Here is a 14,615-nt window from a genome sequence, read left to right as displayed (position 1 = left end):
ACCAACAGTCAGATCTTCATACAGTATATGATGATCAAGCATGAGCTTGAAAAGGCAGTGATTCTGCATATAAATCTACAAGTAGGCCACTTTAAGGCTGGTATTATAGACAGAGGAATGTTTATGTTCATAGACATTTAACGTATTGTAAAAAAAAAAAATAGAAAAGCTGTTTAAGGCAATCAGTGAGAGTCAGTTTTGAAAGCATAAATTAGAACTTTATTTTATTATTACAATATTACAAAAAAAAAAGAGTAGCACAACTCTCACACTCGTCAGATTCTCGCCACACATTCAATCGACAGCCACAGAGTGACAGATATGAGAAAGACTTCTAAAAAGCTTCCTCCATTTCACAGCAATTGCTAAATGAAAAAGATTTAAATAATGAGAAAAAATCTAGTTCAGAATTATAAATAGCACAAATTGCAAAACTGAAGCTTTGAAACTTGGAATAAAAAGATTTTGTTACAGCCCAGTACTACACACAGCTATAAAACATAATGACGATAAAATATTCTTTATTTCTTTGTTTACATTATAAAGTAATTCTAAAGAATTGCTTCTCTATTCAACAAAAGCTTGAGTTAATAAAAATAAACAAAGGAAAAATGCTGTTCCTTTATAGTCTATTTTTCAAAATCAGAATCATTATATCTTTATTATAATCATGCTTGTTGTCAAAGGAAAGTCCAAGGACCAAATACTTAAGGCTTCATGAGGGCTGTTAAGGAGAGGCATACAGACAGCGAGTCAAGACAAACTGACTCACCAGCATATACACACACACACACACACACACACACACACACACACACACACACACACACACACACACACACACACACACACACACACACACACACACACACATACACACACACACACACCATCCACCAACCAACACATACAACTGCACTCACATGCACACCAAGTCTGTGAACCCATATCCATATGCAGCCGCATTCATACACAATTATTACACTTCTTTAAAGTTACAGCAGTACAGTAGATTAGCCAGTGTACAATAAAATAAGCAATTTATCTGCTGTTTTACCTTTATGACTTTTCCTTAAAAAAAAAGTCCTCCTCAATTTAACCCCAAATGATCTTGCAAGTGATCAATTTGGTCAATTCAAGCACACTTCACAAAATAATCAGTATCAACTCCTACTTTGTTATTATAATGGATGAATAAAAAAATTCAGGGTCATAAACCCTTGATTTGGTTCATAGTTAGTTTATTAGTAACAAGCCTACAGACACTTTCTTCAGTAGTGCGTTTAGTCCTGCTAACCCACGTATAGCTATACCCCACATGACATGACACCAAATCATCTATATAATTCAAGTAATAGTTTCTCATATGTTAAGAGGGGAGTATAATGATGCGGTAAAAATGGCACAGCTTTAACATTAGTAACTTTTTTCCTCTACCCTTTACATAGAAAAACTCCTCAATTCTCAATTTGTGAGAACACAAAATGACACCTGATCTTTTCGCAGCACGAGAGATAAGCATGATATATACAGTACATATATATATTTTTTTTGGCTCTCCTGTCTTTGAAGTTTCCTGACAGTCACAATGCCAGATGTCCAAGATGTTTTAACCCTCCATTGATTGACAAGAACAAGCCTACAGCAGCGCACAGGTTTGAGATTAATAATAAATCGGTTTCACACATAAATCCATTTACATTTTAGATAATGTTAAAAGTCTCCTCGTGTACGGGAACACATGATAAGAGCTATCACCTAAGAAAAATCTGTAAGGACTGATTGACACATTCCCACATAGTTCAGCTACTGAAAAAGATAAAGGACAAAGAAAGTATTGTGCTTAAAAAAAGAGAGATGTGCTCTGGGTGTGTCAGTAAATGTTAATGTTTTAGAGCAGGTTTAAAACAAAGACAGCTAAATGAATACAGAATAGACAGAAAGCCTGGTGAGATGCTTTGTGGGACACGTTCTTTCATAAAACGAAAATAAAATTGAAAGCAATAACAAAATATGTTCATAAAACTCAGAAGCACCCCAGATCCAGGTACTAGGATATATCGAGAAATGAAACTAAACAAATCCCTTCAGTGCATCAAACGCTCTCTAAAAGAAAAAAAAAAGAATTGATCACTTGCAAGATTAATAAACACTGCTTGTCGTTCTTTTATGTTTGTTTGTTGAATTAATCATCCTTGAGTTTTTCCTTTCATCCTTAATAAAAGGCTCATTTCATTTGTTCATTTGTAATTTCATTGTTAAGACTAAGAGAAGACGTAGAGGACACAAGGGTTTGTTGGCTGACTTCACTGAGGAGAGAAACTGTGTCTGAGGCTTGTGGCCTGAAGCTTATCTGTACCCTGGGTGCTGGCCTTGCGACTCAGAGGGGGGGACCACTACCCGACCCATAGGGGGTGGCCTGTGCATCTTCCCCATCAGGATGAGATTCTGATCTCGGAAGCAGGGCGTCTGGAAATCCCCTCCCATGCAATCAGCGGTTTGCATCAGATTCGTCTGCCCTATTAAGGCACCCCCTACTAATCGGTAATGGGCCGGTCCTCCTGTGGGGGCGCAGTCCATCCCTGGGGTGGGGTTGGTATTGCCCGTGCCAGTGCCTGCAGGGCCATGGAAGGGCACTGGGAGGTCCTGCGAGTTGGAACTGTCGCTGTTGGGCGTGGGAAGAATGCTACCCCACACCGGTGCCTGATGGTGATGGTGGTAGTACTGGCCATTGGTGTAGTGCGTCACCGCTCCTGGGGCCATTGCGCTGTTACTATTATTGTTGGCAAGTGGGGAAGAGGGGCTAGAGGGCTTCATGGCATAAGGCTGCCCCATGGTCATCTCTGGGGGATAGTTAATGCCCTTACAGGGGAGGCCAGTGTCATGAGTATGAGGGGGTTTGCAGGGGTGTCCATTCCCCTCGGAGATGTGCTGAAGGTGAGCTAGCTGATGTTGACTCCATGACCTCATCTGCGGGTGCTGGGGATTTCGCTGTGGCTGATGTTGTGGATGCTGTAGATGTTGTTGTTGATGATGCTGCTGTTGCTTCATATCACTGTGATACATACAGTTAATGGAGGCCATGTTATGAGTTGGCATTGCGCTCACCGGTGCAGGTGCTTTATCTGGAGGTCCGATGGCACAGGATGAGTGCATGTGGCCGGTGTGAGGTGCACTGGGGTTTCCCCCGTGCACTGGTACTCGCGAACTAGCATTGATGAGTAGATTTCGACTAATGGGACTGGGGTTCGCAATCTGCCCTTCGCACATTGACGTAGCACCAGCGCCCTGAGCTCTAGCCTGGCAGAACTGGCTTATCTGGTGCACTATGCTGTTTAAATCGGCCTGATGACCGTGGTGGAGGCCCCCGGCCATGGATAATGGAATGGTTGAGGTAGAAACAGTCACATTAGGAGGGGCATCTGCAACTGGTGGCTTCCTGGTGCCTACCTGGAGGCTTGGAGGTGGGTTTTGTAGGTGCTGCTGAGGAAGCAGAATGGCTGACGGAGGGTGGGGGCCAGAGTGGCCTAAAGAAACGGCATGGGAAATAGTCTGGGGCCTCGGAAGACCCTGGGGTTGTTGTGACATGGAGGAAGCGGGTGGGTGTCTGAGTCCTTGGTGTGGAGGTCCAGACTGTTGTTGTTGTTGCAAAGTCTGAAGATTCTGAGGGTGTGGAGGAAGCCCCTGCAGATTCTGGGATGCTCGGGGAGGACCCTGCGACGGGTGGTGCAAATTTAAAGTGCTGGCCGAGGTCACTGCATAAGGGGCCCCCGTGGCATTCATAATCACCTCGGGGTGCAGACGTGCACGTGTGCCGTCAAAGTCCTTGATGATGCCCTTGACCATGGGCACTTTGACGATAGCAAGGAGGCCGGCCTTGGCAGTGGCCTGAGCGGAGGGGTAGGGACTGTATCGGGGACCAGCGGTATCCAATCCGTTGACGGTACGCCGAACGTGGTTTCGCTGAGGGACCTTGACGCTGTTGGGGAAGATCTTGATGGTGAGTGGATTGTTGGCAACCTTTTTAGCATAAGCATCCAATTCTGCAGGGGTTGGATATTGAGCAGATCTCATCCTTTGTGTAGTGTCCCCTATAGGGAAAAATTGACAAAAGGGTAGAAGATAAACATATTATGCCTGAGAAAAGGTGCCTGTGAGTATGTATGACCTGCCCAGTATACGAAGCAGAGCATAGACAACAGAGATTAATGTTACTTGAGCTCCATCTGAGCATCCACTTTAGCATATTTGAAAATGTTTTAATGTAGCATTATTTGGACATGCTTGACTAAATTTGTCTCTCATTATTATGACTATTTCTTCACAAAATCTATGTATTTCTTTACCAAAAAAGTATTATGATTCAAAAACATTTAAAATCTATATCTGAATTACTTGAAAGAATATTTATTAACACTATCTACATTTGTATGTGTTTTACATTTATTAGTTCTTTTATCTGATGTGTTTGTCTGTGTTAAGGTAGATGTCAAACAGATGCAGGTGCATCTTCACTTCCTCATCATCACCAGATGGTACATACTTCCTGTATGCCAGGGTGTGATTAGAGCGTGACACACACACACACATGCACGCACGCACGCACACACACACACACACACACACACACGAACGAACGACACTGCCAATGACTAGTAAAACGCCTCTGTTATATTTAACAACACCTTTGTGATTCCTCACTGTGTGAGTGTGTTTAATTCTCTTACACACTTATCTGGCTCTGTGTGTGAATTGAAACATGTTTTGCGATGCTCTCATCTCTGCTGTTTAGAGGCCCCTAAGGGATTATCTGCAACAGCACATACAATTTAAAAACATAAAAAGTGCTAAGTGCTAAGTATATGGGCCTTTCTTTCTTACTATCATTCTTATCTATCATACATTTTTTCTTATATCTATCATCCATCCCTTCATTTTTCTATTTATCCGTCCATCTATTTCTACATCTTTCTATTTGTCCATTCATCAACTTAATCAATCATTCTTTATTTATTTTCCTTTCTTTCTATTTGTCTTATTCTTTCTTTATTTCTTTCTGTTACTCTTTCTGTCTTTCTATCAGCCTTTTAATCTTTCTTTCTTTTTTGTCTTTAAATCAGTCTTTTACTCTTTCTTTCTATTAGTCTTCTATTCTTTCCTTCTATCCCTCTATCATTCTTTCTTTCTTTGTCTTCCTATCAGTCTTTTATTCTTTCTTTGTCTTTCTTTCTATCGGTCTTTTAGTCTTTCTTTCTATCAGTCTTTTATTATTTCTTTCTTTTTCTTTTCACTTTCTTTCTTTTATTCTTTCAGTCTTTCTGTCTTTCTATTAGTATTTTATTCTTACTGTCTATCACGCTTTTATTCTTTCTTCCTGTCTTTCTTTCTACCAGTCTTCTATTCTTCATTTGTCTTCCTTTATATCAGTCTTCTATTCTTTCTTTCTATCAGTCCTTTATTCTTTCTTTGTCTTTTATTCTTTCATTCTTTCTCTCTTTCTATTAGTATTTTATTCTTACTTTATCACTCTTTTATTCTTTCTTTCTTTCTTTCTTTGTCTTTCTTTCTATCAGTCTTTTATTTTTCCTTTCTCTTCCTTCATATCAGTCCTCTATTCCTTCTTTCTATCAGTCTTTTATTCTTTCGCTATTTCTGTCTTTCTTTTAGTATTTTATCCTTACTTTCTATCACTCTTTTATTCTTTTTTCTTTGGATTTCTTTCTATCAGGCTTTTATTCTTTCTTGGCCTTTCTTTCTATCAGCCTTTTATTCTTTCTTTCTTTTTCTCCTACTTTCTTTGTCTTTCTTTATCAGTCTTTCATTCATTTTTTCTTTGTCTCTTTCTGTTTCACTCTTTCTGTTTTTCCATTAGTATTTATTCTTACTTTCTATCAGTCTTTTAATCTTTCACTCTTTCTGTCTTTCTATTAGTATTTCATTCTTACTTTCTAGCAGTCTTTTATTCTTTCTTTCTATCAGTCTTCTATTCTTCATTTGTCTTCCTTTATATCAATCTTCTATTCTTTCATTCTTTCTGTCTTTCTATTAGTATTTTATTCTTACTTTCTATCACTCTTTTATTCTTTCTTTCTTTGTCGTTCTTTCTATCAGTCTTTTATTTTTCCTTTGTCTTCCTTTATATCAGTCCTCTATTCTTTCTTTCTATCAGTCTTTTATTCTTTCACTATTTCTGTCTTTCTATTAGTATTTTATTCTTAATTTCTATCACTCATTTATTCTTTTTTTAGAAAATTCTTTATTTTTCTTTCTTTCTATCAGTCTTTTCTGCTTCCTTTGTCTTCCTTTATATCAGTTTTCTATTCTTTCTTTTTATCAATCCTTTATTCTTTCTTTGTCTTTCTATCAGTCTTTCTTTTTATTAGTCTTTTATTCTTTCTTTCTTTCAGTCTATCATTCTTTCTATCTCTTTTTATTTCTTTAAATCAGTCTGCTATTCTTTCTTTCTATCACTCTTTCTTCATTTCTATCTTTCTGTTATTCTTTTTCTTTTATCTACCTATCCACCCACCCGTCCGTCCTTCATTCTATCCATCTTTCTGTCACTTTACTTCTTTCGTTCTTAAAATAGGCAGGGACACACACCCACACCATCAAACTAATGCTTTATCAAACTAATGCTTTTAATGGTAAACATACCAACTGAAAAATAATCTCCTTCACAAATGTGCCATCTTTTATGTTTGATAGTGTACAGGTCTCTTTTCAACATAAGCTCACTTTCAGGAAAAGCAGTGGTGTGTCAGAGAATAACATCACCACCTGACACGACACCTCTGATGTGACGGATGAGAAGAAAGGTGAGGGGGTGAGAGACAGACAGAAAAACAAAGAGAGGAAAAGACAGAAAGACATTGAGGATAATAAGTGCCCTCTGTGAGGCTGCTGTCTGGCTGCTAAAAGGGGGTCTTTGTATGAAACAAGCTTTCATCACTCGAAGCGAGAAAAGCATGAGGGAGACTTCTGATGTACCCACCTGCACTTCTCTCACACTGATATGACACACACACACACACACACACACACACACAAACTCACACAGTATTAGCATGCGTTCCTGGCCCCTTCTTCCCCAGCGAGAGGATGGACAGCCTGTGCACTGTGACTGAGCTCTTTTATCCGGCCTGAGCTGATTCCATCACAGCTCACACTGCCCCGACAAGCACTGAACAGATACCCAACACTCCATAACACATAGCACAACTAAAGAGCTATTCACACCAACGGTGAAATATAGCAACAAAGCCACTTTGTCAAGTGTTTCTATAGCTGGAAGCGCATACTGCTAGCAACACGAAAGTTGTGGATTCAAATCCTAATTTGACAAAAAGCGACAGCCAAATGCATGAACGTAGATGTTTATTTAGCAATTTAGTATTCTGAGCCATAGTGACCACTGATGGTGCAGAGTTTAACTCGCAACTGAGCACCAACATAAGGTGACAGTGTCACATAAGCCACCTCCAAAATGAAGGCAACATAGTCAAACATCTAACATTTCAACAGTGTTTGAGCATCTTGACCAACCCAACACTGCAGAACTGGCACAGCCAATAGCGCAAGGACTCTTATGCTTGCATAGAGTGATTGTAAATTATAAATGCAATTTCATTTGGTGTCAATAATGACATAAAAACAACACCACCTCATTAGAAATAATTGCACCTTGATGCGAATGAATTTTACACAGTACCAAGACATGTAGCACAATCATCAACTCCATCCTCCAACACCCCGCACAGCATTCATCTGCCATGCTGTTCACTCATCTCTGCTATCGTGCTCTGCCCTCTATGTGGGCTGTTGACTAAACAAAATGGCCCCTGACATTTCTTTGCTAAACAGCTTTCCTGCCAATCTCAGGGCAAGTCAGCTGCCTTCACCGGACGCCCACATTTGCTCACCGCTTAAAGAGAGACAGGAACTCAGAGGAGGATGAAGGAGGAGGAAGAAGATCCGTGCTGGGTCCAATAAATGAACCACAACAGGTGTAGATCTATGGGTGAGGATAATGAGACTAATTTTGCTAATAACTCACAAGGGAATCTTTGCCTGTTTCCACTGCCCCCTCCCTCAATCCCTCAGTCTTTGTGTCTGTCAGCGACATATTCCCCTGTGGAGTGACATCCAGGGAAGGCCAACTTGTGATAATGAGGAGACAATCTCGCTAGGATTAGACAACAACACACAGGTCTGAAGTCAATGCTGTCATGCAATACATTGTGGGGACAGGGGAGGGTGCATGCAACTCCCAAGTGGTTTTCTCAATAAAATGTGGCTTTAAAAAATCTGATTCATTAAAGTAATTCAGATAAATTGTATAAATAAATTATATTTAATACTACATTTTCAACTCTGTTAAATAAACTGGATGTGTTTTATAATTAAATATATGTTTTGTATTTGTATTTAAAGATTCACAGAGCCGTAGTACATGCACAAGCTGTGCATGAAACAGAATCGGGGCCTTTGCGATTCAGAATCCATTTCAGACTAGGGGGTGCAACGGATCACAAAACTCACGGTTCGGATCACATTACGGATTTTGAGGCACAGATCGGATCATTTTCCGGATCAGCAAAAAAAAGTATGGGAAAATTCTAATAACAAGTCAAGAAATTACAAACATTTATAAAAAAGAACAAGGTTGCACGTTAAGTAAGGTCTAAAATCATTAGGCACTGAAATCAAATGAATAATAGCACTTTTTTGTATTAATTAAATGTAACTATTATTTTTTTAAAGCTTCAGAAGTGATTTTCTCTTTGTCTTGGGTTGTTTGATTAACATTAATGACACAGACTTAAGTGTCAATTGAGCTTACTGTCTCTTTAAGACCAAATATGCACAGACTGCTTATCTCTCCGTTTGTCCACTACTGAGTCCCCTTAAACGAGTGCACACACACAGACAGAGGGCGGATTACAGATGGCGCAGCATAACAGTCGTCCCACATAAAAAGGTTACGTTGTTTTTCATTGCTCTATTAGCCAAATGTATTTGAATACACTACAGTATGAGAGAGAGTAGCGCAACTCTCTGAAGTTTAAACATCAAGAGTTCTGATCTTTGAAGGATGATTACGTCTGACTCGAGCTGGACCGGACGCATTCAACCACATGTGCGTTTGTGCTTAAAGTAAACTGATCAGTTTGGCGCCGTTTTGCAGTTAAACTGTTTAAAATCACTTGAATGTTAACATTTGCAAACCTTTAAAACACTTAGAAATGATAAACTTTTCCTATTTAAATTTGCGTATTAATCCGCGAATCACATGCGAGCCGAACTGTGGGTCGTGATGATCAACTACGATCCGTTACACCACTATTTCAGACAGGTCTTTTTAATGGGGAAGTGATGCATCGATGCACAGCCCTAGTAACATTGCCATAACATTTACGGAAAGCATTCTGTGGGAACAAATGGCAGAAACAATGCCGTAAGAGGCATGCCGTAGTGAGGACGCGCGTGTCATTGCAACAAAAAGTTATTGTTCAGCTCTTTGACACGGGGGAATTTAGTGAAGATTAACATGGTTTCTCGAGAGATCAATTGTGGATAATAAGCAAAATTATGACTGCTAACACAATACACGTCATGTCAGGCCTTTCCGGGATCAGTGTGGTATGGTGTGTGAAGGCACGCACTGATTCCAGAAAATGATTGGCAGTGTAGGGGACATCTGTAGGTCTTCATGGTGAAACCTAACCTAACCCAGTTCTGACTGATTTATCATTAAAATTGTGTTTTTCAGTAACCTCTCCTTTCTCCATCTCCCTCATCAGCAGTGATTTGAAAATCACAGTAATCAGCCAAACCCCAGAATACATATTAGAGACACACAGGGCTGTTACATAGCTATTGCCAGCCTTTTCTGTCCAAGTACACCATACACATCTCCTAACTGCCTTTTAACCCCTCTACACACTTTCCAAATCGAAGAGACTCACTCATCCTCTCTGATCTGAGTCTTATATAGGGCTATTCCTTCAGGAGACCATTTTATCTCTCTTTCTGTGTTCTTCTGTCTCTACAGGAAGTGGACGGCACTAGCAATTACAAGGGCAAATGTTTGATTCCCAGGGAACATACATACTGGTCAAAGTATAAGTTTGGGTAAAGCATCTGCCAAATTCATGAATGCCAAATGTAAATGCAATTTTTGTCCAAAAATCATCACATCCTTTCTTCTACTCCTTCCATCTCACAATCATTTCAGTTTCTCTCAGGGACAAAGCATACTCTTATTAAGACAGAGCCTGTCTCTTTTTGTCCCGATCTACTTTCATGCCTGGTGTTTCTGCATTCCAAGGTAAATTCTGGCTCTTCCTGATCTCCTGTCGGCTTTCTTCATCTCCTGAGGGAATCTGTGCTCTTGGCAGATGTGCTCCAGCAACATATGGACCACAGCAGGGAACAGATGAGATTGAAGGGGCAGTTAATGACATGCCACGGGAGGTTTAAACCAGCACTTGGATCATCACATTTGCTAATGCAGTGTGCTTTAAACATCTGAGGCAGGGCCTCCTCTCAGAAACTTCCAGACTGGGGATTTGGTAAATGAACAAGAATATCACATAATATTTCGTTTGAGATACTTCCATATCACAGTCTGTGTGTCTAGTATGACACTACGGGATTTTGAGCAGATCTGTGTGATCTATTTAGGTTTGGAGTCATTCAGGAGTTGTATTGGGGTTACTACTTGATGTCCAAAATCAAATCTGAATCTTGAAGCAAAACCATTTGAGATCCAGTCCATTAACTGACATTACTAAGTCTGGACCTGTAGTTAGGGTCCATGCTTCCTTCTAATTTACAATGAAGTATAAATCTCTCTATGCTCTTAGTGAAAGAGGCACGAGAAGTCTCAACCTCACAGATATGCCACCGGTTTCGCACTCCTACCTGTTCTTCTCCTGTAGCTTCTGTAGTTAGTAATATGACTCCATCTCTTTCTATAACAGTTAGAAATACGACTCTCGTCGATCTGTGATTTCTCTCCTGCAGCTAAAGATGTGTCTCCAGTCTCTCAGTAATTGCTGCCTGATGAGGGTCTTCCTGAGGCGATATGAGACTCATCACTCTCCAGGCTATCGGCACTCCCCCGGCCACGCGTCTCCATGGCATAATTTGTCATCCTGATGGAGAGTTAATCTGACAGGATGTCTGCCCACAGATGGAAAAGGCGAGATTTCTGTCTGTATGTATCCCTTTTCTTGCACTGACTCAGTTTCTCTGTTTGCCTGAGTCTCATTTTCTCCTTGCCTCTGTATGCCACTTATCTGCCTCAATCTGTGTGTGTGTGTGAGAGCTGAGGTTCAGCAGGTGTCCACCCCTTGTAAACCACCCTAATAAAAATCCTGGGATTTGACAGTCTGTCACTGGAAATATGCTTTTGCTCACAAATGATTGCTGTGTCTTTTTTGTATTCCAAAAGTTTATCTCTCTCTCTCTCTCTCTCTCTCTTGATCTGTCCTGTTTAGTCAGTCAATCACCAGTCATTCATCTCCTTCTACTGTTTTTATCATGTCATTTATTAAATGACCTTAAATGTCACGGATGACAATGCATTGCGGTATTAAAACCATACACACACACAGCGCATTGCTCATATGGATGGAAAGAAAGAATAGAAAAACTATCAGCATTTTCATTTCTAGATGTATTACTTAATTTTTATGTATTTGTACTTACATTTCTGAAGTCCAGTGTTCATCTGCGAGTGGGGATGGAGCTGAAGGGAGAGATCACCTGGCCCTGGCAGACAGGCCAGCATCTCACTCACACACACACACACGCTCACACACACTCTCACACACACACTCACACACTCCTAGAGCAACATGGGCCACACACTCCTCCTTACACTACAGGGAAACAAGAAAAAAGAGAGAGAGGAAGAAATTAGACCTTACCTTAGTCCTCAAAACTAAATTCAGTCCTTACATGCTGTACTCATCATCAGGTGTTACATTACAGAACATTTTCACATTTACTTGTGGCGTCTCACTGGTCCAAAATTGGGCTTTATCTTATTCTGCTTCATTATTGAAGTTTAAACAGCACTCTAGAAAACTTTATTCTTGCATCAAAATTGTATTGTATTTAACATAATTTTGTGCATTTGAAAATTAGGGATGGTTCTGTTTTAATGTACCCAAGTGTAGCTAAAATAAAAAAGTTTAATATACAGGTTTGTGGCTCTATATTTATTTTTATTAATTACCCACTTGTTAACTTATGTTCTCTGTTCTCTGACTATTCCTAGTCCATTTTCTAAAAAAAAATCCAGATAATTTACTCACCACCATGTCATCCAAAATGTTGATGTCTTTCTTTGTTCAGTCGAGAAGAAATTATTTACATTGCAGGATTTTTCTCATTTTAATGGACTTTAATAGAGCCCAACACTTAATACTTAACTCAACACTTAACAGTTTTTTAGACAGAGTTTCAAAGGACTCTAAACGATCTCAAACGAGGCAAAAGGGTCTTATCTAGTGAAACGATTGTCATTTTTGACAAGAAAAATAAAAAATATGCACTTTTAAACCACAACTTCTTGTCTTCCTCCGGTCCTGTGATACGCCAGCACGACCTAACGTAAATGCGTAGTGACGTAGGGAGGTCACGTGTTACATATATGAAACGCACATTTGCGGACCATTGTAAACAATAAACTGACTAGAGCCCGACCGATATATCGGCAGGCCGATATTATCGCCCGATATTAGGCATTTTCCAAAATATCGGTATCGGCATTCATAATGGCCGATAAATGAATATAAAAAAAAAAAAAAACGGATGAAACAGCCTTCAACCATGTCATGAGTGTTGCCGTTGTATAGTTTGTCCACCAGAGGGCACTCTACAACCTCCCTGTTGGCAACACTCGTGTATAACGTGTCACAAATCCTGCAACCTGCTGATCCAGTCATAGTCGGGCAGACCACCATGTCTTGATGTCATGACGTATTGCTTGAGGTCACGCTGGCGTATCACAGGACCGGACCTAGACAAGAAGTTGTGGTTTAAAAGTGCCTATTTTAATTTTTCTGGTCAAAAATGACAATCATTTTGCTAGATAAGACCCTAATGCCTCGTTTGGGATCGTTTAGAGTCCTTTGAAACTCCGTTGAAAAAAAACTGTTAAGTGTTGAGTTAAGTATTAAATGTTGGGCTCTATTAAAGTCCATTAAAATGAAAAAATCCTGCAATGTTTTCCTCAAAAATCATAATTTCTCCTCGACTGAACAAAAAAAGACATCAACATTTTGAATGACATGGTGGTGAGTAAATTATCTGGATTTTTCTTTTAAGAAAATGGACCAATTCTTTAAATCTATATTCATTGAGTTGAATCGAGTATAAAAATCGAATTGAGAATCGGAATCGAACAGGGAATCAAAACATTCGGGCAACTTATCAAAACTAAATCAATGTTTTGTGTCCAGTAATTTGTTGTGGCCGTGCAATATGCAGTAGCCATGTAATACACAAGATAATGTATAAACAGGCTGTCGTTATCAATAAATAACCACCCTGTCTGGGTTAATGCTGTGAAAACAACCAGCTGGCTGTACATTATCATTTACTTAAACATCAGTTCTGAATGTCTGTTGTGATGTCACACAGCATTTCCAAAATACTGCATTGTGCCTGCCTGGATAATCTCATGTTTTTACAAACCTGTATAAATAGTTTTTTCTTCTGATGAACATAAAGGAAGATGTTTTGAGAAATGTTTGTAACCAAACCGTTCATGCACCCCATTTACTTCCATAGTTTTCTTTTTTCCTACTATGGAAGTGAATGGGGTCCATGAACGGCTTGGTTACAAACATTTCTCAAAATATCTTCCTTCGTGTTTAATCAGAACAAATAAATGTATACAGGTTTGTAACAACATAAGAGTGAGAAAATTATGACAAATTTTGCATTTTTGGGTGAACTATCCCTTTAACAGAATGTTAAACACATTTAATCAAAATACATAAATGTACACACAGAATCATTTGGCTTATCAAATGTGCATCTTAAAACTTTATACATTTGCAGAGATGTACAAGAGTGGATTCAACTATTCTAAATATTATTAATATATAAAACTAATGCAGAATTATACATTTTAAAATCAACCAGTACTATAAATTTGGCTAGATTATTCAAAAACAAACAATACAAAAGCTTTGAAGCAGCTTGGCTTGTGTGCTATGGAGTGAAAAGAGCTTAGCTCACCATAATACTTTACAAACTCACGTGAGATAAATCTCTCCTGCTAACCTTGTAAACTGTCAGTTTTACCAATCTTGATACTTTCAAAACAAATCAATTAATATGCTGCTTGTACCTCAACCAAATCTGACACTTTTTGTCAAAGCGGTGCTATATATTAAAAGCTCACTGTAAGAAAAGCTGAAAAGCTAAATGACTCCATCACATTTTGGATTTTTCCAACATAATAGGAGCAACACGCTAATTACCATCTGTCACTTTGACGCACACTTTTTCAACGAATTCATTAAAACTTAGCAAGTCATTCTCTCAAATGTGTTCAATTTCACACATATATATGAGAAAAAAAAACAATTTCC

At 39.2% G+C, this 14,615-nt stretch overlaps 1 protein-coding gene across 9 annotated transcripts in view; it reads right to left on the bottom strand.

Moving 5' to 3' along the window:
- Positions 1-251: 251 nt before the first annotated feature.
- Positions 252-14,615, bottom strand: part of fam222ba (family with sequence similarity 222 member Ba) — a 63,886-nt gene continuing 49,522 nt past the window's right edge. For all 9 annotated transcript variants that reach the window (XM_065266910.2, XM_065266912.2, XM_065266908.2 and 6 more), the window contains 2 exons: positions 11,716-11,888; positions 252-4,091 (listed from right to left, as the gene is read on the bottom strand). In XM_065266910.2, the coding sequence (XP_065122982.2) occupies positions 2,350-4,091; positions 11,716-11,797 (1,824 nt within the window). In that variant the 5' untranslated portion in view covers positions 11,798-11,888 and the 3' untranslated portion in view covers positions 252-2,349. The remainder of the gene's footprint in view (positions 4,092-11,715; positions 11,889-14,615) is intronic.

Source organism: Paramisgurnus dabryanus, chromosome 5, assembly GCF_030506205.2.
Source record: "Paramisgurnus dabryanus chromosome 5, PD_genome_1.1, whole genome shotgun sequence".
In the NCBI taxonomy this organism is placed as follows: Eukaryota; Metazoa; Chordata; class Actinopteri; order Cypriniformes; family Cobitidae; genus Paramisgurnus; species Paramisgurnus dabryanus.
This window is presented reverse-complemented; position numbering and strand designations above follow the sequence as displayed.